The 22,633-nt window shown below is 47.7% G+C and overlaps 1 protein-coding gene and 1 long non-coding RNA gene across 4 annotated transcripts in view; one reads left to right on the forward strand and one right to left on the reverse strand.

Annotated features, from left to right (window-relative positions):
• The window catches only part of SULT2B1 (sulfotransferase family 2B member 1), a 34,518-nt gene extending 26,110 nt beyond the window's left edge, over positions 1 to 8,408 (reverse strand). Inside the window, exon 1 of the mRNA XM_032485640.1 lies at positions 8,235 to 8,408. Coding sequence (XP_032341531.1) covers positions 8,235 to 8,305 — 71 coding nt within the window. The 5' untranslated portion in view covers positions 8,306 to 8,408. The remainder of the gene's footprint in view (positions 1 to 8,234) is intronic.
• Positions 1 to 22,633, forward strand: part of LOC106730600 — a 29,184-nt gene that overhangs the window by 3,939 nt on the left and 2,612 nt on the right. For 2 of the 3 annotated variants that reach the window (XR_004322279.1, XR_004322280.1), the window contains exon 2: positions 928 to 1,037. This is a non-coding gene — a long non-coding RNA (uncharacterized LOC106730600). Of the gene's footprint in view, positions 1 to 927; positions 1,038 to 22,522; positions 22,628 to 22,633 lie in introns of all 3 variants that reach the window. The other variant, XR_004322281.1, reaches the window with a different exon arrangement.

The raw sequence follows: 22,633 nt of genomic DNA on the forward strand, positions 1-22,633 counted from the left end.
CCTTCACAGGGTGGGTAAAATCCTAAGACACTAAAAACACAGCATACCAGCCTCAAAGCTCAGGGAAGCTGTTAAAGCTGCAGTAATCATCCCTTGGATCCACCACTCCAGGGTTAAGAGAGCGACTTCACCTCGGACAGAGGGTCCCTAAAGAATTGAGAGCATCCCAGGAGACCCGCTCAAGATCAAGATCAAGAGGGACCAGAAGAAGATTGAGGAGCCCTGCTCTAGCCACACCCGGAAGCTGGCTAGTCAACGCACGGCCGAAGCTTGAGGAAAGTGCAGTGAAACTGTTAAATGTATGCCTCATGTGCTCCCTCGCCTCTTCCCTTGTTTGCTATACCAGCCTGCGTATTGGCAGTGGGGCTGGCCAGCACCGCCCCTCCTGACTGGGATATAGGCCATAGGATCCTGATAGCTGTTTTATACTTTGTTATAACTAGTGCCATCACCGCAGCGTCATGTCTAAGATAATCATAAGGCTGATGTTACTGATGCTAATGCCCTCACTCCCCTTGCTAGTGGGGCTCGAAATGGCAGCAGGGGTGGGCACAGAAATTGGTGGCATAGCCTCATCCTCTTATTACTATTATCAGCTTACAGGTGAGTTCAGCCAGGATCTCCAATAAATAACAGAAACCCTGGGAGCGCTGCAAAATCAGATTGACTCTCTGGCCGAGGTGGTCTCACAAAACAGGAGGGGTCTGGACCTACTCATAGCCAGAGAGGGGGGACTGGGCCTCTTCCTTAACGAAGAGTGCTGTTTTTATGCCAATCAATCAGGAAATGTCAGAGGGATGGTTCAAGGGTTACAAGACCGAGTGAAAAAGAGGAAACATATTTTAGACAAGAGCCCATGGACAGGCCCGTGGGGCTGGACCTCCTGGCTGGCACCGTTCATAAGTCCCTTGCTCCTGATTTTTACAGCTCTGCTGTTTGGGCCCTGTGTCCTGAACTTCCTGACCTGCTTTGCCAGTGAGCGGATAGAGACTATGAAACTCCAGATGTTAGCCTCCAATTATGAGCCCCTGCAACAGGTAAATGATGATGCTCACTCCAGCAAGGGTTGTGAACGCACCAAGAGAGGGGAATGTGAAGGAAAAGCCGGGCTGGGCCTACTTGTAAATCTAAGTGTAACAAGTGTCGGATTACTGATCTGAGTTCTGCTGGGCTAACTGGTAAATCTAAGTTAATAAGTGTCGGTTTGCTGATTCCCTGCTCATGTTTTTTGCTAGCCAGCTGGATTTTCAGAGAGACATATCTGGCCTTGGAATGTTAGTTTGCTGCCTCCCTGCCTCCTCTTTTGTGATCATGATGCTGCTAAAGCTGTTCTACGCCTATTGGCCAAATACCCCAAGCTTGTAATTAACCCTATAAAACCTCATGCACACGTCTTGGAGGTGCTCAGAGCTTCAGAGCAGAAGCCCCTCTGAGCCCGCTGGCGTAATACATCTGAGTACTCCAACCCTCCGAGTGGGGCTTGTTTCTTGGCTGGCCTGTCATTTCCGTAGCACCAGGACTGCTGATTCCAACAGTGTTTATAAGACCAGAACGACAGGGAACCAGATAAACAAATCAGGACTGGATGAATAAATCACAGCCAGCAAACATTGGAATCCAGCCATTCTAAAGGAGGCATTTATGTTTTGATAGGGATTTGGGTTACACGTATTTTTCTCAAAACTGGTGCGCTGCAGTTTTTCAGTGTTCTGTACATAAACATCATCTTTAAAAGAAAAACATAAGCAATTATTGAAGTCCATTTAATGATATGCAGCCTGGAATGTTTAAGGTGGTATGTTCTGATGTCTGCAATTTACTATTTTGAAATGCATCACAAATATGGACGGATTGCTGGATGAAGAGAAAGATAAACAGATATATGATAGGACAAATGTAATAAAAGTTTTTGAAGGAGAAGGTATAGTTCAGTGGTGAAGTGAGTGCTTAGCATGCACAAGGTTCTGGGTTCAATCCCCAGTACCTCCATTAAAAAATTTTCTTAAATTTTTTTTAAAGTTTAGGTGTACTTGGTATAGAGGAGTGTTCACTGGGATAATTCCTCCAATATTTGTATATGCTTTGAAATTTTCATAGCTGTTACAAAGAGTGAAAAGGCAAGAGGCAGAGACAGATATAAAGTAGCATCTTAATTATGTTGAAAAAATAAGTAAAAGCAAGCTATACACATAAACAGAAATTCTCTGGCAGGCAAGCATTGAAAGTGTTGACTCCAGGGATGGGTCTGGGGTGGTTATGGAAACTAGAATTTTCCGCTTTTCTGTACGCCTTGAATTTGGAATAATGAACACAGCGGCAGTGACTGCCACGTGTCCGCCCTCTGCTTAGCATAATATTCTTGACATGTATCCTTGTTTGTGTGTACATCAGAGTCGGTCCTTTTTATGGCTGAATAGAATTCGACTGTATATATAAATCACAGTGTGTTGACCCGTGCAGGCCCAGCTATTATGCATAAAACCACTGTGACCATCCTTGTCTTCTTGTGGAACCTAAGTTCTCATCTCTCTTGGGCAAATAAGTAGCATCGGAATTGCTGGCTCATAGGGTGGGGGTCATATTGCTTGGATTATAGTAACTTTGTAGATTTTAAGGTCTGATAGGGTATATTCTCCTTCCCTGTTCTTTTTTCTTCCCTTGGCAATTCCTGCACATTTAAAATCTATACACACTTTTAAACGATTAAAAAAAAAACAATTGAGATATATCACTGACATTACTTTTATGATAATGATAATAATAGAGAAAAATCTAGCTAAAGAAATTAATCACTCTCTTGAAATTCTCAGGGTTCTTGGTCCTGCATCCCTGGCTCTGTCTCTCAGCAGATTCTTTGTGGGCCTGTTGGCCTGCACTGCCCGCCCCTCCCCTGGGTCCCCAGGCCAGCACAGCCAGTGTTGTTCTGCTCCCACCATCAAGTTCAACTTGTTCCCTGCGTTCTCCATGCTCCACCACTCAGTTGAATCTCTGCATGTGCTGTGCCTTTGGCCTGAAGGCTCTTCTCGACTTTTCTCTCTTTCCTTACTCTCTACCTCTTTCTCTCTCCCTTCCAACAGAACTTTCCATGATGATGGAAATGGACTTTTTTTTTTAAATGAAGATACTGGGGATTGAGCCAAGGACCTTGTGCATGCTTAGCATACGCTCTACCACTGAGCTCTACCCTCCAGCCCGCCCCCCTACTATTCTGCACTGCTGCTGTGGCCACTGGCCACATGAACCCTTGAAATGATGACACTGCAAACAGGGTGCTAAACATTTACTGGTTATTTAATTATTACTGATTTCAACTGAAACACTGACACTCCATTCAATTCCTGGAAAATTTTGGTCTGGAGGTTGGACTCAGTGATCCCATTTGGGGTGACAAGTGCCGGGTGAAGGTTATGGCCCCAGAGGGGCAGCCTCTTCTGTAGTTCGAGGCCCCTGTCTGAGCCCTTTGTCTAGCATGCGGGTAAAGAGCGAGGTCTCTGGAGCAAATCCCAGAGGTGCGAGCCCCCCCGCCCCGGGCCTGTTTTCCCATCTGTAACGTGGAAATCCTAGCATCCTTGCCCTCACAGGGCTGTTGTGAAGCTATGCGCACAAGCCTGGCGCGTGGCCAATGCCCAGGAAAGCCGTAATTATTATCCTGCTTCACCCCATCCCCACCCTTCCTGGTCCCTGGGTTCCTGGCTCAGGAGTGGTCACAGGAATTAGAGAAGGAGGACAGAAAACCAAGCAATCCCTGACTCAGCAGAGAGTAGCGGGTCTGGCCTGTCCGTCCCGGGGCATCACCCACCACGCCCATTTCACAGATGCGCAGCTCCGCCCATTTCACAAGTGCGCAGCTCCCACAGAGACCTTGTCTGTTCGGCGGGTCCCAGCTGGTGAGCGATATGGGCGGGGTTTGAACTCAGGGTTGTCTTCCTGCAGGCTGCTATTCTTGCCTGCAGTGGCCTTGTCCTCGGGGCCCAGGTCCTGGCCGGGACCCCACTCCCCGGTGAGTAGCTGGCCACACCTCTCCTAGGACTTTGATTCAAGCCTCCCAGCGTGACTAGGGTCTCCCTTCCCGCCTTGGCCTTCGCTACCAGCGATGGTCCGCTGGGTCCCACTCCCTCTCCTAGAGCCTACCTTCCGCAAACAGGGTTGCTCAGTTTTTTCCAACTGGGTCCTGAAGGATCCCCCTTCCCGATCCTTGTGCTGGACCCCCAGGAACACGTCCCCCCCTTCCACTCCCCAGCCTCTAGAGAGCAAGCGGGAACCAAAACACATCCCACCCTTCACTCTCCACGCCTGGGTCCCTTTGCTCAGGGGGAGGTGGGAGCTGTGAGCACTTCTTTTTAATTCTTAACAAGGCACTTTATTAGTGGAGGTCCAGAACCCCCCTGCCCCGACTTCTCTCTGCCTGCCCAGAATTCCACCCAGGCGACAAGATCCAATATCTAATTATTTGTTTATTGCCTTTTTATTATCAGACCGCCTCCCCTTGGCAGAAGCAGCTCCATAACCCACAGGGCTTATGCTTCAAGTAGCTGGCTGGCCTTCTCCCCAAGGAAGGAGGGGCTGGGGTTGTAAAACCAGGGTTGGCAGCCTTAACCATAAGGAGGGTGAGATCAGAAAGGACCTTTTTGGGGGTTCTCTGAGATCAGAGGGAGGGGAGGGGCAGCAACCGTGAGTCCAAATGCCAGCTGGGCTTCTGGCCTTGACCTTCTCCAGAAGGGCCTGGACAAAGTACAGCCCAGTACACAAGGTATCCAGGTAATACAGCAGAACACTGAGGACCTGCTAAGCCTCCTATTTGGGCAGGGGCTACCTCCTTGATCCTGCTGCTCCCTCATTTTGCTTCTCCCCAATTTCATTTCGCATCTGCCCATCCCATCCAGGGCGTGACAGAGTCAGGCTGTCCCAGTTCACATCCTGACTACACCTCACTTAACAGCTGTGTGACCTTGGGCAAGTCACTGAACCTCTCTGGGCCTCAATTGCTTTTGTTACAAATGGGATGATCATAAGTAATCATTCACCTGAGTTAATCTCAAACAGTTGTTGTGAGGATAAAATGAGATAATACGTGGGAAATATTCAGCAAATGAGCATTAAAAAAATTCTATAGGGATTAACGCCTCTTGGGTTTGTCTCTGTTGGCTCTGCCGCCTGTAAACTGTGCATAAATGCCTGGGTCCTTCTTACCCCCTGTTTCTAACTTTTTCCTCTTTAAATTTTGGTTTTGCCCTTCAGATCCCTTTTTAGTCCATGGGATACATACACATCTACATGGAACACACAGAGAATTTCTAAACCATAATTCATAACATACCCCATGAACTCAAACATTCTGAGCACTCTGTCTTGCGGGTCTCTCTGGCCTCCTCCATGTCCCGCTGGCCTCCCACCACCCCACACCCCAACCACTGTCCCAAGTTAAATCCTTGTCAGCCACTTGTGTTTTTTTTAAAGACAGTTTGATCACATATGCCTGTAACAATACATTGCTTATCTTTTCTTTGTGGGGGTGGAGGTGAGGGTTAAAAGAATCAGGCTGCAGAGGGCGTCCTGGGAATCGCTTCTTGCCCTTGACATTGAGTCACTCATTCACTTCCCTCAGCTGGTGTCCGTTGTCTCCTCCCCTGCCTGTCCTCCACCCCCGACTCACCCTGCAAGCGCCAACTCAAAGCCTGCCTAATCTCCCCTCCATTCATTCCTTGACATCATCCTCAGAGACTTTGCAGGGCCCCCAGCCGAGGACCACAGAGGTGGTCCCAACTATGTCTCGGTCTGTGAACTGGTCAGCCTTTTGGTGCCATGGTACGGGCTTGAAGCTAGAAGTGTGATCTGGGACCTACCTGTGGTGGCCAAGAGTCTTAAGGAGGAGGAGTTTCCCTGATGAGAGAGAGGGAGGTCATCCCAGGCAAAGGAGACGTCAGGTGCAAAGGCCCGGAGATGTGAGATCTGGACCGAAGGAGATGTGGAAGCAGCCAAGTGGGACCCAGGCAGTGAGGAAGGTGGGGATGGAGAGAGTTGGGCAGAGGCAGTCCCACAGAGGGAGTAGGGCTGGCAGCAGAACCCCAGCTCCACTCCCCCATTTAAAACCAGAGCAGTTCTGTTTTGATCTCTATTACGTATTTCTGCTTGGATGTAAGATTTCTCTTGGACCAAGGAATCTGTGTCTTAAAAAGATTTTGGAAATTGTCACTGTGGGTGCTGGGGAGCCATGGAAGGGACTTGAGCAGAATAAGCCCAGGGGGCGATTAGGAGATTAGAAAAGACTGCTCTGGGAATCCCAGCAGAGAAAACCTTATATGCAAAGTCACTGGGGCAGGGAACAGTGAGGCATAGCCAGGGAATCTGAAGTAATAGGGCTGATGGAATGCAGGTGAGGGAGAAGATTGTACTGGAGAGGCTGGGGTGCCTGGACCTGGAGGGCCTCGGGACTGGGAGCAGGGGAGGGGCAGCTCTGGGAAGGACTGGAGGTGGGGAGGCCTGGGCGAGGACCTAGGGGTGAAGATGAGGCCTGAGCTGGGGCCATGGGAATGGAGAGAGTCAGGGGACAGGGGAGTGAGTTGGGGAGTGGCAGAGTGTAGGAGGGAGAGGAATGAAGGGACAAGGACAATGTTGGGGGGAGGGGGCCTGACGTGGTGACTGGTGGGGCATCCCTGAGATGGCAGCGTGAGAGGAGGAGCAATTCCGTGGAAGCCAATTCTGCACAACCCTGGACATTGTGTCAGAGTGCCCTGGGGTTCAGTGCCCTCATGAGAGGCATTTTTCTGGATCCAGGGGATTCCAGAAGCTCACGGAAAAGGAGGTTTGAGGTCCTGAGGGCACCTCCCAGGGGGCTGCAGAATTCAGGTCCAGAAGTATCTTATAGGTGAGGGTTATTTACCCCATTTCTCAGATGAGGAAACTGAGGCTGGGAGAGAACAAATGACTGGATCAAGGTCACGCACTGAGGCCAACTGGCTGTGTGAGGGCAGAGAAGAGAGAGGCTCCCAGGGCCTGGTGGGAGGTGAAGTCTTCCTAGAGACAGGCACCCAGGAGGGAAACCAGCTTATCTCAGGAGGGAGAAACTGCAGCACCCAGAGGATGCAGAGAAAAGAATGCCAAGGAGAGAATGCTGGGGACTTTCTCAAGCAGAGCTGGGACCAGCCTGGTGGCCACTCTCACCCTGAGAGGCACAGAGATACCATCAGTCTTGTCTATGTCACACAGCAATGAGAATTCAACTGCTCTGATCTCTGGAGTCTGGGGCACGAGGATGAGGGAGGGGAGGGGAGAGTCTGAAACAGTACAGCCAGGGGTGGCTGGAGGGGCCCAGGAGGCCAGGATAGACTCGCCTGACAGTGAAAGATATCAGGGGTTGGACATCATCAAAACAGCTCGCTGTGTGATCTTAGGCAGGCTGCCTGCCCTCTCTGAGCCTCTGCTTCTCCTCTGAGAAAAGGAGCCGTGGGGAGTGGGGTATCCCTGAGGCTGCTGAGGAAAGGAGAAACCACAGACCTGGGAGTCAGATAGATGGAGTTCAGATTTGCTTCCAAGCAGCATCATGATGGCCCTATCACTTTCCTGCTGAGCCTCCGTTTCCCCATCTGAAAAGCGGGTGCTATAAAAGTCTGTGACTCATTCCTAGGAACAAAGGAGCCACACTTCAGAGGTGAGGAGTGATCTGTCCTCACCACTCCTACAAGGACTGAGGAGTCTCAGGTCCCTCCTCTGGGCCCCCAAGTACCCCCGTGGGGCATGGCTGTGGCTCTGGGGCTCTGCTCCCTCCAGAATGCCGCCCATCTCTGCTGTTCCATCCTCCCGCAAACAAAGTGGCACATTCAGAGCCCCCAGGAGGGAAAGCACCCCAGCTTGCGGGATTTGGGGGGTGTCTGGGGAGGAAAGGGGGTACAACAGGCACCCTTGTTTCCGCAGCTAACACACATCCGGTGCCCTGCTCTCATCCAGTCTGATATCAGAGAGACTGAATGGTTTCTGGGCCCCTTGGACAGACAGAGAAACTGAGGCTCTCAGAGGGACAGGGACACCGCAGGCATCCCACTGGTGACTCAGCCCAGCCTAGGTCACTGACTCCCTTCTCAGGAGGGACCTGCACCCCGGGGTGGACAAGCCCACCCAGCCCAGCCAGGTCTGAGGCTCCGGGAGGCTGGTGGCCACCTTGGCAGAGGCCCCTGGCTCTTGCCCCAGGCCACCTCCTCCAGGGTGGCTGTCATCGCACACTCAGGTCTGGACCTCACCTGATTTCCGAGATGTTTTTCTCATAGGGGTCCCACGCGGCCTGGTTCCCGGGCTCGGCAGGCCCGTCCATGGCAGGAGGGTGAGGGTGGGGAGAGGAGGACGCGCTGGGAGCAGGCGGCACAGGGACCGGGTATGTGCAGCCCTGGCGTCTGCCACCGGGGGAGCCCGCCTGGTGTCTACCTCCACGCCCAAGGGGAGGGGCGGCATCCAGCCGGTTCTCCCGGCTGCTACCCACGCCTCCGAACGGGGGAGAGGCCAGGAGAGAGCCACCCTTCTGTGAGGGCGGGGAGGACAGGTGACAGGCACCTCCTGGGCATCTTGCCCCTGGCTGGTGGCTCTGGGCAGGTCTGTGCCCACCGGGAGCCTCAGTTTGCTCGTCTGACCACAGAGCTAACCTCATCCCAGAGTTCATTCATTCACTCATTCATTCATGCCTTTATTCATTCAAAAAATATTTATTGAGCGCCTCCTGTCTGTCAGGTGCTGTTTTAAGGGTTAGGACACCACTGGGAACCAGACGGACAGAAACTGCCCTGGAGGGCTGACACCGTAAGGGGCACACTGAGAAAGAGATCGAGAGACCAAGAGAGATGCAGCTAGGATTACAGGGGCACAGGCGGGAGAGGGACACTGAGGGACTGACAGAGGGTCAGGGACAGCAAGAGACACCAAGAGACCGAGGGAGAGACAGAGACACACAGAGAGACAGAGATGGTGAGAGAGCAAGGGGAAAAGAGAAACACGGAGGGTCAGAGATAGTGAGAGACACAGAGACGCAGAGATGCAACAGCCAGACCTGGCTGGGTATGGGAGTCTGAAGCTCACAGCGCCTGGTCTGAATCCCACCTCCAGCACCTCCAGCTGCGCAGCCTGCAACCAGTCCCGTCAGCCCCCGTGCCTCGGTTTCCCCACCTGTGAATGGTACCCACGTCATCGGGCTGTTGTGAGGACCAGATGGGACGTTTATCAGGCGCTCAGCGGAGTCTCTAACACACAGTAGGCTCCGCAAAGCCCACATCTCCTTCTGCTCTGTCCCTCCAAACCCAGCTCCTCCCTACCCCCTGGTCTCCTGACCCCTCAGAGACTTAGCATCTGACCACCAGAATCTCCTCGCCAGAAATGACTTATTTTCATAGAACAAAAAATGTGTGTACTTTGTTTAAAAAAAAAAAACACAAACTGAGCTGAGAAGTCCAGAAAGAACATAAGAATCCTTGTGACCTTCCTTCTACTCATGGAGCTAAATACCATTAACATTTTGGTGGTGTCTTTCTAGAAACTTTTCCTCATCGCTCTAGTATGTGCCAGAGAAATTTTAGTTGGATGAATAAATACACAAATATCACCACTTACAAATCTATTTACTGACCAGTACAGTTTGCCATGTGTTGTTGTGTAGGGGAGGGGGAGGGGGCACGTCAGAGTCATGTAATAGATGCAGGAGAGGGCTCAAAGAGAGGGAGTGACTTGCCCAAGTTCACAAAGCATTGTCCACCCTCACTTTGAGGGCAGGCAGAAGACAAGCATCCTGGGGTGTCATGCCCCCCGTCAGTTTATCTGCCTGAAGACCTATCTCTAGGAGGCTGTGGTGTGGAGAGCCTCCCCCTACCTCAGTATGAGCCTTGATGTTCTCATCTGGGAAAAGGGCTCCTTCACAGGGAGGAGGAAAGTCAAGAGAGCCAGCTTTCCCTGTCTGGGGCTGAGTGCACGTCCCATGTTGGGGTGATGGGGGGCTGAGCGAGACATGCTGCCTGGCCTTTGGGCCTGGACTGCCTGGCTTTTGTTCTGCCTTCAATGACCCTTTGTTCCTAGCCCTGAGGAGGTGACAACCTTGCTCTGTCCCTCCCATGGGAACCTCCCTTGAACCCCTTCCCCAGGGCCCTCACAGCGCTGCCAGAACCAGAGGGGAGGGGCACCTAAGACAGCTGGGAGCCTCGAGTTTCCAAGGAGAGGGAGAGTCTAGGGGGAACGGAATGCCCAGATCCTTGAGGGAGACTGGGAGGGAAACTTGCGGGGGACAGCCCTGGGGACAAAAAAGAGCCAAGAAGACCCAGTGAGAGTTTCAAGGAAGATATTTAAAGGAGAAGGCAGGCCTGGAGGCTGTGCCTAGTGAGCAAGGGACCAGCCAAACAAGGAGACACAGAGAATGCTCCCACCTCAGGGCCTTTGCACCTGCTGTTCTTCTGTCTGACATGCTTTTCCCCAGACACCTGGGAGCTTCACTGCCTCCGTTTGTCCAAGTCTGCTCTGTCTCACCTCCTCTGAGCTTGCCCATCAACCTCTCCCTCCCCCTTTCCTGTTCCGCTTTTTCCCGTAGTGCTCATCACCATCTGATATCCTAAATGTTTTACTCCTTGGTCTTTCTGCCTGTCTCCTCATCAGTTAACCCCATTAAGACAAGACTTGTTATCTGTCTTCTGTTGTATCCTAAGGGAAGTGCCTGTAAGAGCTCCTGGAATCAATCAGTGCTGCTGATGGAATGAGTGAATTGTCACAGGGTGATGGGGAATGAGGGATGGGTAGCAGTGGTGCATGGAGGAGTTGGTTGAATCCCTTCAGAACATGGGGATGAAGATGGGGAGATGCAAAGCCTGATTGTAGAGGGTGAGAGGCCCAGACTCCTAAGGAGGTGGCAAGAGGACCCAGAAGACACAAGTAGCATCTTATCCAATGACAAGGGGAAGGGACAGTAATGGGGACCACTGACCCCAGAGAAATGGATCTGGGGGGCCTAGGCATCTGGGGATAAGGAAGAGACTTGGAAACAGGTAGGAAGGAGAAGGTGGGAAACCCAGTGCCAGCTGTTGGGGTGGGAGGCACTGAAAGGAAAAGAGATTGTATAACCATCCATCCTTCTGTCCACCTATCCATCCATCCATCCATCCATCTGTCCGTCCGTCCATCCATCCATCCGTCCATCCATCCACCCATCCCTCCCTCCATTCCTCATCATCCTTCCAGCCATCCAACCCTCTGACTAACATCAGGACCTGGCATTGTGTCCACAAACAAGATAGGTAAATAGACACAGCTTAGGGCTATGCTATCCAGCACAGGAGCTGCCGGCCACATGTGGCTGTTAAGCACTAGAAATGTGAAATTTAAATTCAAAAACAGAAACAGAAACTTTAAAAACAGAAACAACGTAATTCCTCTTAAATGCAGCATTAATGCTTTGGGAAGACTACACTTCGCTCACCCTTGGAAACTGAGCACTGGAATTGAGATAAAGCATGTAAAATATCTCGTGGGTAATTTTTTATATTGATGACAGATTGAAGGATGATATTTTGGCTTTATGGGATGAAATGAAATATGTTCCTAAAATTAATCTCACGTTTTTTTCTCTCTTTTTTAAAAAATGTGGTTACTGAAAAGTTTAGAATGACACACGTGGCTAGCATACTAGTGGAAATGACTCTGCTGGCCTGGAATAACCTTCAGTCCGCTTGGCATCCTGCCTGTAGATACGGGCCTCTTGGGAAGGTCAGGGATGGCTTCCCAGGGGCAAGGATGCCCCAGTGGGGGAAATTCACCAGGTGAGTGGCCAGAATGGAGAGAGCATCCAGATGGAGGGTCTGGTGGCAGCAAAGGTCTAGAGGCAGGAGAGACAGCTGGGAGATATTTCCACCAGTCCAAAGAGGGGGCATCTGGGGATAGGGGGCATCCAGGGTCTTCGAGTGGGAGCTCACACTCATCCCCAGAGGCTCCAGGTAAGGATGGGTTGGGCCGGTTGAGACATGCCCTCTGCCCCTGTAAGCGTGCCCTCCCTGGGACCCCCATGTCAATTCCCTGCCCCCATCTTCAGATTCCCACCTGGTTCCCAGGAAGCCCCACGAGGTGCCATTTTGGTCTTGGAGCTCAGACATGGGCAAAGGGAGGTCACTGGGTCACGAGGTCACATTTCCACAGAATCGGGGCCATTGCCACCTCCAGAGTCTGACCTTTCCAATAAAAGCTAGTAATTGCTGGGAATTCTGGGAAAGCTGAGGACAGGCCAGCTCTGTCTGCTTCTAGGCTGGGTTCCCCAGAGGGCAGAGGCTGGAGGTAGTGCTCTCAAATCCTGGGATCAGGGTGGGGGTGGAGTACAGCGGCTGGAGGCCCTGACTCCTGGGTCCTGGAGGAGGAAGGGAAGGGGGCTGAGATTCCTGTGACTCAGACAGAGAGGAAACTGGGCTGCTTAGACACCTGGACCCGGGGAACGGGTAGGTCATGGGTGGTGGGGATGCATATTTCCCCAAGGCTATCCAGGGCCCCTAGGAAAAGGGAAGAAAGATGTCATGCTGGGTGAGGTGGGAGGAGGGCAGCTGACACCTCAGAGTGGGCACAGCTCCCTCCCCTCAGCCCTCCCTCTAATCAGTGGGTCCATCTCGGGGTGTGCATCGTTGCAGAAACCTCCGGCTCTGCTCCCCACCCCAATTACTCCATCCGGTTGGAGGAGCCTGCCCCAGGGCCGATACTGCAGGCCCAGCACCGCCCCAGACACTCATAGAGGGGCGCCGCACCCCCCCTCCCCCACCGCCCCCGGCTCCTGCAGGGGTGGGGGCGGAGCCACATCTGGCCTCTTCTGGGGCAGTGGGTGCCTGGGGATCCTGGCTCTGGGGTCCTGGAGGGGGACAGAGACTGGGGAGGGGGGAGGAGGCCTGAGAACCTCTGTTCTTACTAGCTGCGTGCTCACAAAAGGAGGAGAGGGATGAGCCGGGGGCGTAGGTGCATAGAGAGCAGGACTCCAAAGAGATCAAGCCTGGTGGTGATAATGTGTGAGGGGATCCAAGGCTTGGGAACCCGGACTCCTGGGTCTGAGGGAGGAGGAGGTTGGAGATGGGGAGGTTAGGTTCCTGGTCCTTGGGACTGGGACAGACAGCATCAAATGAACTTCCTGGGTGGGGGTGTTGGGTATGGGAGTCTGAGGTCCACAGGAGTGGACCCAAGAAGAAAGGGGCTGCCTCCCCCCAAACCTCAGCTCCTGGTCGGTGCTCCCAGTGACATCCTCACCTGTCCCCAGGGCCCTCCTCTGCCAAGATGTCAGGACCAGCCAAACCAGCTGTGCCAGTTGGGCATCCCCTTGACCCCCTCTCCCTACTCCCTCCCTTCCCCACAGCAGCTCCAAGGAGGTCTGGGCCCAGCCCCAGGGCGTGGGCAGGCGGATTAGGTGAGCAGGCGGGTGGAAGGCAGGCTCAAGTCCTGGAGAACAGGATGCCCCAGTCCCAGCTCCATCTTTCTGCCTCCTGCCTGTCCCACCCATCTGGCTTCTCCCAGCTCCTTCCACCGTCCTGTCTTGGGCAACAGGCACTGCCCCTACTCCCTTCTGGGGTTGGCACTTCCTCCTTGGCCCTCAGTTCCCCCCAAACCTGCTCTGCCAGACATCCATCCTGCCCTTCCTGCTCCTTCTGTTTCATTCATTCACTCAGCACCTCCTACAGAGTGCCTATTCTGTGCTAGGCACTGTTCCAGGCACTGGGGAATCTAATGATGAACAAAAAATGAGAATGTGGTGGGCTGAATAGTGAGCCAGCCACCTAGTCCTGGAGTGAATATGCGGCCTCAGACAGCAGAAGGGACTTTGCAGGTGTGATTGAGTTTAGGACCTTGAGATGACCTTGGGTTATGTGGGTGGGCCCGATGTAATCACAAGGGTCTTTAAAAGTGACAGAGGGAGGCAGGAGGGTCAGAGTTAGAGAGAGACTGAAGATCCCACACTGCTGGATTTGGAACTGGAGGAAGGGGCCACGAGCCAAGCAATGCAGGCAGCCTGTAGAATTTGGAAAAGGCAAAGAAACAAATTCTCCTCTGAAGTCTCCAGAAGAAACAGCCCTACAGACACCTTAATTTTAGCCTAGTAAAACCCATTTTGGAATTCTGATTTCCAGAACTAGAAGACAATTAATTTGTGTGGTTTTAAACCACTGGATCTGTGGCAATTTGCTATAGCCACTGCAGAAACTAATATGGTGGTAAAGGAGAAAGATAGCAAATAGCTAAAAATTATATAAATGGCAAGAAGTGACAAGAACCAGAAAGAAAACTTTGATCGGGAAAAGGGGCTCTTTTAGGTGGTGGTCAGGGTGGGCCTCTCAGAGGAGGTGACATTTTGCAGAGGCCTGGAGGAAGTGAGGAGGCAAGCCACCTAGATATCTGGGGGAAGAGTGTTGCAGACAGCAAGAACAGCCAGTGCAAAGGCCCTGTGGTAGAAGCATGTGGTAGGAGGTGAGTGTGGTTGGAGCAGAAGGTGTGAGGAGGAGCTGAGTGTCCATACAGTGCCTCTGGGTCAATTAGAAAAAGACATCTCCCTGTGGTGTACATATACAATGGAATGTCACCCAGCCATGACAGAGAATGAATGCAGCAACATGGATGGACATAGAGATGATCATACTAAGTAAAGAAAACCAGACAGAGAAAGACAAACATCGTTATGATATCACTTATATGTGGAATCTAAAAAAAAAAAAAAAAAAAAAAAAAAGATACAAATGAACTTATTTACAAAACAGAAACAAACTCACAGACATAAAAAAAACAAACTATGGTTACTAAAGAAGACAGTAGGAGGTGGGGAGGAAGGATAAATTAGGTGTTTGGGATTAACATATGCACACTGCTATATGTAAAATAGATAAACAATAAGGCCCTACTGTATAGCACAGGGAACTATATTCAATATCTTGGGTTTTTGTTGTTGTTGTTGTTGTTGTTTTTTGGTGGGGGGAGGTATTTAGGTTTATTCATTGACTTATTCTTAGAGGAGGTACTGGGGACTGAACCCAGGACCTCATGCATGCTAAGCATGTGCTCTACCACTTGAGTTATACCCTCCCCCCTATATGCAATATCTTGTAATAACCTATAATAGAAAAGAACGTGAAAAAGAATATATATGCATGTATGTATAACTGAATCACTCTGCTGTACACCTGAAACTAACACAACATTGTAAATCAACTATACTTCAATTAAAAAAATTTTTTTAAGAAAAAAGAAAGATATCTCCTCTCTTTCTCAAATGAATTTTTTAAAATATTAGTATGGGATTGAATGGCCTTAATAATGGTATGTGGTTGCCCTGCAGGGAGAGCTTTCCAATAAACATGGAAATACAGTGCGATGTAGGGAACTATATTCAATATCTTGTAATAACCTTTAACGAAAAAGAATATGAAAACAAATATCTGTGTATATGTACATGACTGGGACATTGTGCTGTACACCAGAAATTGACACATTGTAATTAAAAAATTAAAAAAAAGAAATATAGTGTGATGGAGGAAACTTAGGCAGAATAGGGGACTAGGAGACGGGTTGGGTGTTGAGTTGAATTGCAGTTTTAACGAAGGTGATGACATCTGAGCAAGTACTTGAACAAGGTCGAGGAGGAAAGGACAGAGGGGACAGCAAGGGCAAAGCTTTGGAGGTGGGACCCTGCCTCTCACAGGCAGAACAGAAAGATGGGAGGAGCTGGGCCCCTGTGATGTGGGAAGCTCTCTTCCAGCTCCGGGAAACTGACACGCCTTGCCAGTGCACAGGGACACCCTTGTAATACCAAGATACAGAGTCATAGTTTTGCTGTGTTTGTCAGACACTTACGTAGCACTTACTCAGTGCCTCACATGGTGCCAAGAGCCCTACACATCTCCTCATTTAGTCCTCACGATGACCTTACCCAGCTGGCACTATTATTATCCTCATTTGGCAGATGAGGAAACCGAGACACCGAGGGCTAACATCACTTTTCCAGCTTGGATTCAAACCCAGTAGCCCATGCTAAAAAAAAGCATTTTACAAATTTCCTGCCCCTCAATCAATGCTTAATCAACAGTAACTCAAAGGGTCACCAGTTCTCATCCTGATTGCCCATCAAAATCCCCTGGACAGCTTTTAAAAGTCACTCCCCGTGCCGAGACAGGTTGGAAGTGCCAGAGTCCAAGTGTAACCGTCTGTCTTTCCTGTTGGTTGGCGGTCTCTGGAGGAGAGATTGTGTCCACCCTTCTCACCACCAGGGACAAGGAATAGTGGGTCGAGGTCAAGGATGTTGTTCAAGATCCTACAGTGCCCGGGATGGTCTCACAACAAAGAATCATCCAGCTCCAAAAGTCAGCAGGGCCCAGGCAAGAAGCCTCGTTCTAGACATACCTTCCAGTTTTGGAGAGACACAGAGCAGCAGAGAGAGGGTCTAAGCTAAAGGAATCTACAAGGGAAGAGATGAATCCAGGAGGTGGGGCGTTCTATACAGGACAATATGCCAGGCTCTTCAGTGCCTCAGATAGGGGAACAGCAAAAGGAAAGGGCCACAGAAGTTAGACCTTTCTTGAAACTCATCAAATTAAGATTTGTGCACTTCGCATTGTATAAATTTCACCCCTGTTCTAAAAATACAACTGTGAATACTGAACTTTGAAATGCATCAAAAAATTTTCATATACTGTGATATTGTGGTTTATAATAAGAATTATATACTTTCTTCCTGTTTCTGGCACCTCGCTCCTAAACCCTTGGAATTTCCTAAGTGATAAAGTTGTCTTGATAATTATAACAAACCCCTTTCCACGACACCAGAGTTTATGTTAATGGAGTGACTTTTGGAAAGCCTCTAAGGATGGGGACTGGTTTCCAGGGGAACCAATCATGTGATTGAAAGGTTGGAACTTTGATCCAACCCTTGACCTGGGAGGAGGAGAGAGGGGATGGAAGTTGAGTCAGTCACCAGTGGCCCGTGATTTCATCAATCATGCCTATGTAAAGAGGCCTTCATGAAAACCCAAAGGGTTGGGGTTTGGAGGGCTTCTGGGCTGGAGAACACATGGAGATTTATGGAGTTTGGTGCACTCGCAGGGAGTCTGGATGCCCTATGCTCTTTCCCCATATCTTGCCTTATGCATCTCTTCCGTGTGGCTGTTCATGAGTTATATTCTTTTATAATAAATCAGTGATCTAGTAAGTAAAATGTTTCTCTGAGGTCTGTGAGCTGCTTTAGCAAATTAGTCAAGCCCAGGGAAGAATTATTCAAACCTCTGATCTGCCAGTCAGAATCACAAGTGACAACCTGGACTTTCTATTGATGCCTGAAGCGGGCATGAGGGGAACAGTCCTGTAGGACTGAATTCTAAACCTGTGGGATCTGACACTATCCCTAGGTAGACAGTGTCAGCATCGAGTTGAATTGCAGTACACCCAGTTAGTGTCTGAGAATTTCTGCATGTGGAGGGAAAGAAAATCCACACGTTGGAATTGGAATTGGAGTCAGAATATTCCATACCCACTAGAATGGCTAAAATGTGAAAGATCAAAGAACAGGCAAGTATGAGCACCTGGAGTTCTCCTACACTGCTGGAGGAGGTACAAAATGTCCCAGACACTTTGGAAAACAGTTTGCCAGTGATGGCGTTCGGGGCAGGCTGCCCCAGGGCGTGCCACTTGGGCATGTAGATTATTTCACGCTGAAGACAGTCAATGCCCAATGGGCCCAACAGGGGCTTTTCATCTCTCCCTTAACTGCCTAAAAGAATTCAGATCGGGGGCCTGGTCCAGGAAGAGAACTATCCCCAGAAAGAGCTACAAAGAGTATGGTCTAGGTGTGGTAAACTGTGGGGGAGCTCGCCAGGGTCTGTTTGTTCAAACTCCTCTCTGTACCCCGTTGTCTTTGCATGGCCTGGCGACCATTTGTCTACCAAACGCTTGCTCCTCCCATTTTCCTGTGACTTGTCTTCCTTCCCTTTTGAAGCCCCAGATGCCCACCCGCTTCTCCTTAGGTCCGGATGGCACAAAGACAATTTCCTGATTGTCTTTGAGCCTCTCTTGTCTACATGAGGCTCCTGTACACACAAAATCAAATTTGTTTTTCTCCTGTTGATCTGTCTTATGTTGATTTAATTGTTGGACCAGAGGAAAGAACCTTGAACAGTGGAGGAAAATTTTTCCCTCCCCTACAACACAGGCATAACTCCTATAAGCCTGCTGTTCAAGACTGGGGAGGTCGCAGCTCTCACCAGACTAGCATCTCTTCAGGCAAACTTAGCTATGGGTTAATGTGCACATGAGATAAAGGCTGTTGCTAGGGAACATCTTGGAAACCAAAGCCGCTAAATTGGTGGGTATTGGTTGAGGACTTAAAATTTACTGGAACATGCACTGGCTAACTCAAAGACTCCCGTGTTGCGAAAAGTTGGTCACAGAACGGATCAGATTGACACTACACCACCCATCAACCTCAAGAAAATTTCCACGCAATCAGGTACTCTGTAAAACATCACATAATCCCCATTGCAGTGGCTCATCCCTCTTAGGTATTAATTTGGTCCTGAGAGACACAAGGTTTAGCTAAAGCTGTTCCTGTGTATATTAGAAAAAATTAGATGAGGTTTTCCTTTCATCTTGTTTTATGTCTTGAGAGCTTGGCTTTGTGACCAGTGAGAATATTCTGTCTGGTCTCCACCACCCAGAAGGTGCATTTCCTGGCACGCATCTTGGTGGCCTGTCAAATAGACTAGGGTTCTGAGACACGAAGTCACAAGCAGCCCTCTCTTTGTTTGATTATTTCAGCTCTCAGGGGAGTTTATCATAAGGAATCTAAGCCCATAAGGGGCTTTTGTCATCTCAACCTTTTTCTGTTAGTGCTAGAGAAGTCCCATTCCAGTGTCCTGCCCAGCGTCACAGATTGGTGGGTCTGTGGCTGGAGGTGTTTCACGTTCTCATGGGAAACTGGAGACGCTGTTCTCACTACACCATTCTTGCCACCTGTAACAACAAAGGGCTTTACTTTCTTAGCCTGTCTTTGGGAGTGAATTTCCTGGATCTTGTGAGGGCTGCATGTTTCGCACTCTCTTGTGGGGACACCTCTTGTGTTCTTGGTTAAACCATAAAAAACCAACAAACAAAAACAAAAACAAAACCTTAGGGGTTTGAGTCACTATTCAGATGAATAGATCCTACTCTTTGATGATGGATCTTTTGAATGGGAAAAACTTCCGTATCTGAAAAAAAATTTTTTTCAGAGAGCTCTCATCCTAAATAATTGTCTTGTTGGTACCCAGGGAAAAACAAACTTAAAAAGTGGATACAAAGAAATACAGTTGACCCTTCAACCAACCAAGCATGGATCATGTATTATTGCAGTCTTGCAGTATTTACTATTGAAAAAACTCACATATAAGTGGACCCACCCAGTTCAAACCTATGTTGTTTAAGGGTCAATTGCATAATGGCTGGTCTTAGGGACTCCCTTAATAAAGTGAAAGAACAGAGATTAGACTTAGAACAAAATTAAAGTCCACATCCTACATAAATTCCTTTTCTTATAATCTTATCCCAACTCAGGAAATTCCCTTAACTCCAAAAATCCCTCCACCTTTCCTGGAAAATCCCTTAAAGGCCCAACTGCCTGTTTTAGCCTCCTTTTCCCTACAGGATTTGCAGAGAGCACTTCAGCCTAATCTCCAGGCCTGGGATGCACAGGTTACCCTTGTAAATGCTGCAAGTCAGCAGGAGCACCAGGGAGGGGTGATACAGCTCATGTTCTGGGCTCTATAATCAGGCTCTGCCTTCCTGTACAATGTCCTTTGCAGATACAGCTTAGATCCCCACTCAGAGAATTTATGTCCCCTGGACAGCAGCAGATCGTTTAAATTATCAAACCCTTTTACCTCCACTTTCAGAAGATCCTACCAAATTTAAAGATATATTTAATAGATTAATGGGCATTCACAACCCCACTCTTAGCGATCTTGTTTGGCAGCTAAGGGGTGTCCTTCCCACCCATGGTTATATGACATTCTGGTTTATCAGATAAACCAGACCACCCCCTGGGGGACAAACCCACACAGAGGACACAGATGGCCAGAGAGTCTCCTAGGACTTCTTGTAAATAACGGGGAAATGTCTAGGCAGGAGGTTCGTATTCAGAGGCCAACAGAGACATTCATACAGGCTTCCCCCTCTAAGGTGAGTGAAGTGGTCTAAGATTAAATTTTGCACTGAGAACGAAGGCCTTTGTTGAATACTTTATATAGGCTTTTAAAAGCCATACTACACTAAACCCTGAAATTCCAGACCTTTTAAGTTCTGCCTTAGTAGAAATTTTAAAATCTTTAAAAATCTTTATATTTCTGCCTTAGTGGGAAATTTCCTCCTGATATAAAAAGGCAAATTCAGAATAATGGAATTAGATGAGCTAATCAGCCTCTAAGCATTACCAGGGAAAAGGCTACCCAATTCTTCGAAAGATTCATTGTAAAAAGCTAGGGGAAAATGAATGACGCAAGAGGTACCTAAAGCAAAAGAATGGAAGAGTAAATAACTCCTGCTGGTCTCTTCTGCACTCCTTTGGGTTCTCAGTCAGTTGTAAAAGAGAGTTCTGTTTAATTGGCTTAAAGACAATTAAACACTTATATAAATTAAATCCTCAGAAATATAATAGAAACTAACCCAAATCGATTTCAGGTTCACATGACCTAGGGAAATATTTGGTTATTAAAGCTAGTTTAAGTTTGCTGGCTCAAATTAAAACAGGCATGTCTTTAGAGTTATCAGTGTTAAATAGAATGCCTTTATTCTACCTAGGTTTGCTAAAGTTAGGTAAGTTCATGTTGTCTCTTACAAAATTTTTCAGCAAGAAAAACAGCTTGAGATGATGGCTGGCTTTGTCTAATGTCTATGTTTTCATACATTTGCCAATCTGTAGAATGCTGGTATAACAGTTCACAATTATTTACTTCTTAGTGTCTATTAAAAATTAAAGGTTCTTTTTTAAATGGAGGTATTGGGGATTGAATCCAGGGTCTTGTGCATGCTAAGCATTCACTCTACCACTGAGCTATATCCACCCTCTCCAAATTAAGGTTTTTAAAGGTAAAAATTCTGATATATGTCGTTGAAGCTACTAGACATAGTAAGGGAAACATCTTTATACATTAGGAAAGTAGGATATGTGTTTTGGTAAAAGAAAGTGAGAGGAATGGAAATGCAGTTTGTTAAGGGAAAAGAAAGTAGTTTTGTCCTGAAGAGAGGCTGGTTATTTCAGAATGGGAAAGAGAAAGAACACAGGACCAAAAATCTGAATGTAAAAAGAAATTGTAGAAGCTTTGTGAAAAAAGACACTTTAGAAAGAAATTTTATGTGTGGTCTAGCTGGTTAAGATTGAAATGAATTTAAGTTTTTAAAAATGAATAAATTTTAATATCAAAAGTACACTGATTAAAAAATTAGAATTTGATTCTCTCTCTGTTAAAAGGACAAAGTTCTATTAGATTATCGGTCTGCTCTTAATTCCAAAGATTTAAACAAAGTGTTTTTTCTTTATCTTTTTAGTAATCTGCCTAGAAAACAAAGATTTTATGTTTTATTAAAATAATTTCCTATGCTTTACGTTATCATTAGGAATTTGGTTACTTAAATAAACTGGGTCTTTTCAATATTGAACTGAGTTTTGCTCAGAATTATGTAATCTATATTTACCCTAAAAATCTTTTTGTCACTTTGGGTAAATGACTAATTAGCACTTTTTCATAATTATTTGTGATCCTATTTAGTAAAGTGTCCAAACCTTTGTGATATTTTTGACAAACTTTCAAAAATTCAAATTCTAAGTGAAGTCTTTTTTACCTTGAACAAAACCAAGATTTTCTAGAAGGATCCTGGAATATCTCAAAAGATTTGTTCTCTCTCCTTATAAAAGAGAGATAAAACTAATTTGGCTTATCTGGTATATTAAATTATATGGAAATCATTGTCAAATAGGGAATGATAAACCTCCTAAGGTTATATTGTACAGGTGAATGTTGGTAACATGGGTGTTCTAGAAGTTGTATAAAGTCCCTAAAATTCTGATACGTCATTATAATGTTATCAGTCATAATTCTAATTATTATCTTAAAATGTTGTATATCACAGAAATAATGAAATTTCCTGTCAATTGCACTGTAATGAACTCTAATCAGATATTTAACCATGTCATTTTAAAGTCTTTTCTTATTTATGGACAGTTATTGTTTTATTCTGATGCTTTTGCAAAAGTGTTCCTGCAAAAGTGTTTCATCAGAAAGATTCATGGAAAGGACTCTGACAAGTACTCTAGAATACAGGTTTCTGATAATTTTAAAATCATCAAACTGAATGGGGTAAGAATTTCCAGAATTAATGGAAAAACCGGATTCAAAACAAATATGAATTACATGGGACTGAATGAACTGAGGAGGATGGTTATAATTTTTATGACTTTTTTGTTTAAAACATTGCTGATTTTTAAATTGTTTTGTTTTTCTCAGATTAAGGAAATCTTTTTCTCTTTTCTCCAAAGATACCTATGACTTAGAACAATTTAGTGCAATATACCTTTGTGAACAAAGATGAAACATTTCTCCTTTTCTCCCTACCTGATCCCTCCAGAATTCAGAAACTCACAGTGAGT

This window comes from Camelus ferus, chromosome 9, assembly GCF_009834535.1.
Source record: "Camelus ferus isolate YT-003-E chromosome 9, BCGSAC_Cfer_1.0, whole genome shotgun sequence".
NCBI classification, from domain to species: Eukaryota; Metazoa; Chordata; class Mammalia; order Artiodactyla; family Camelidae; genus Camelus; species Camelus ferus.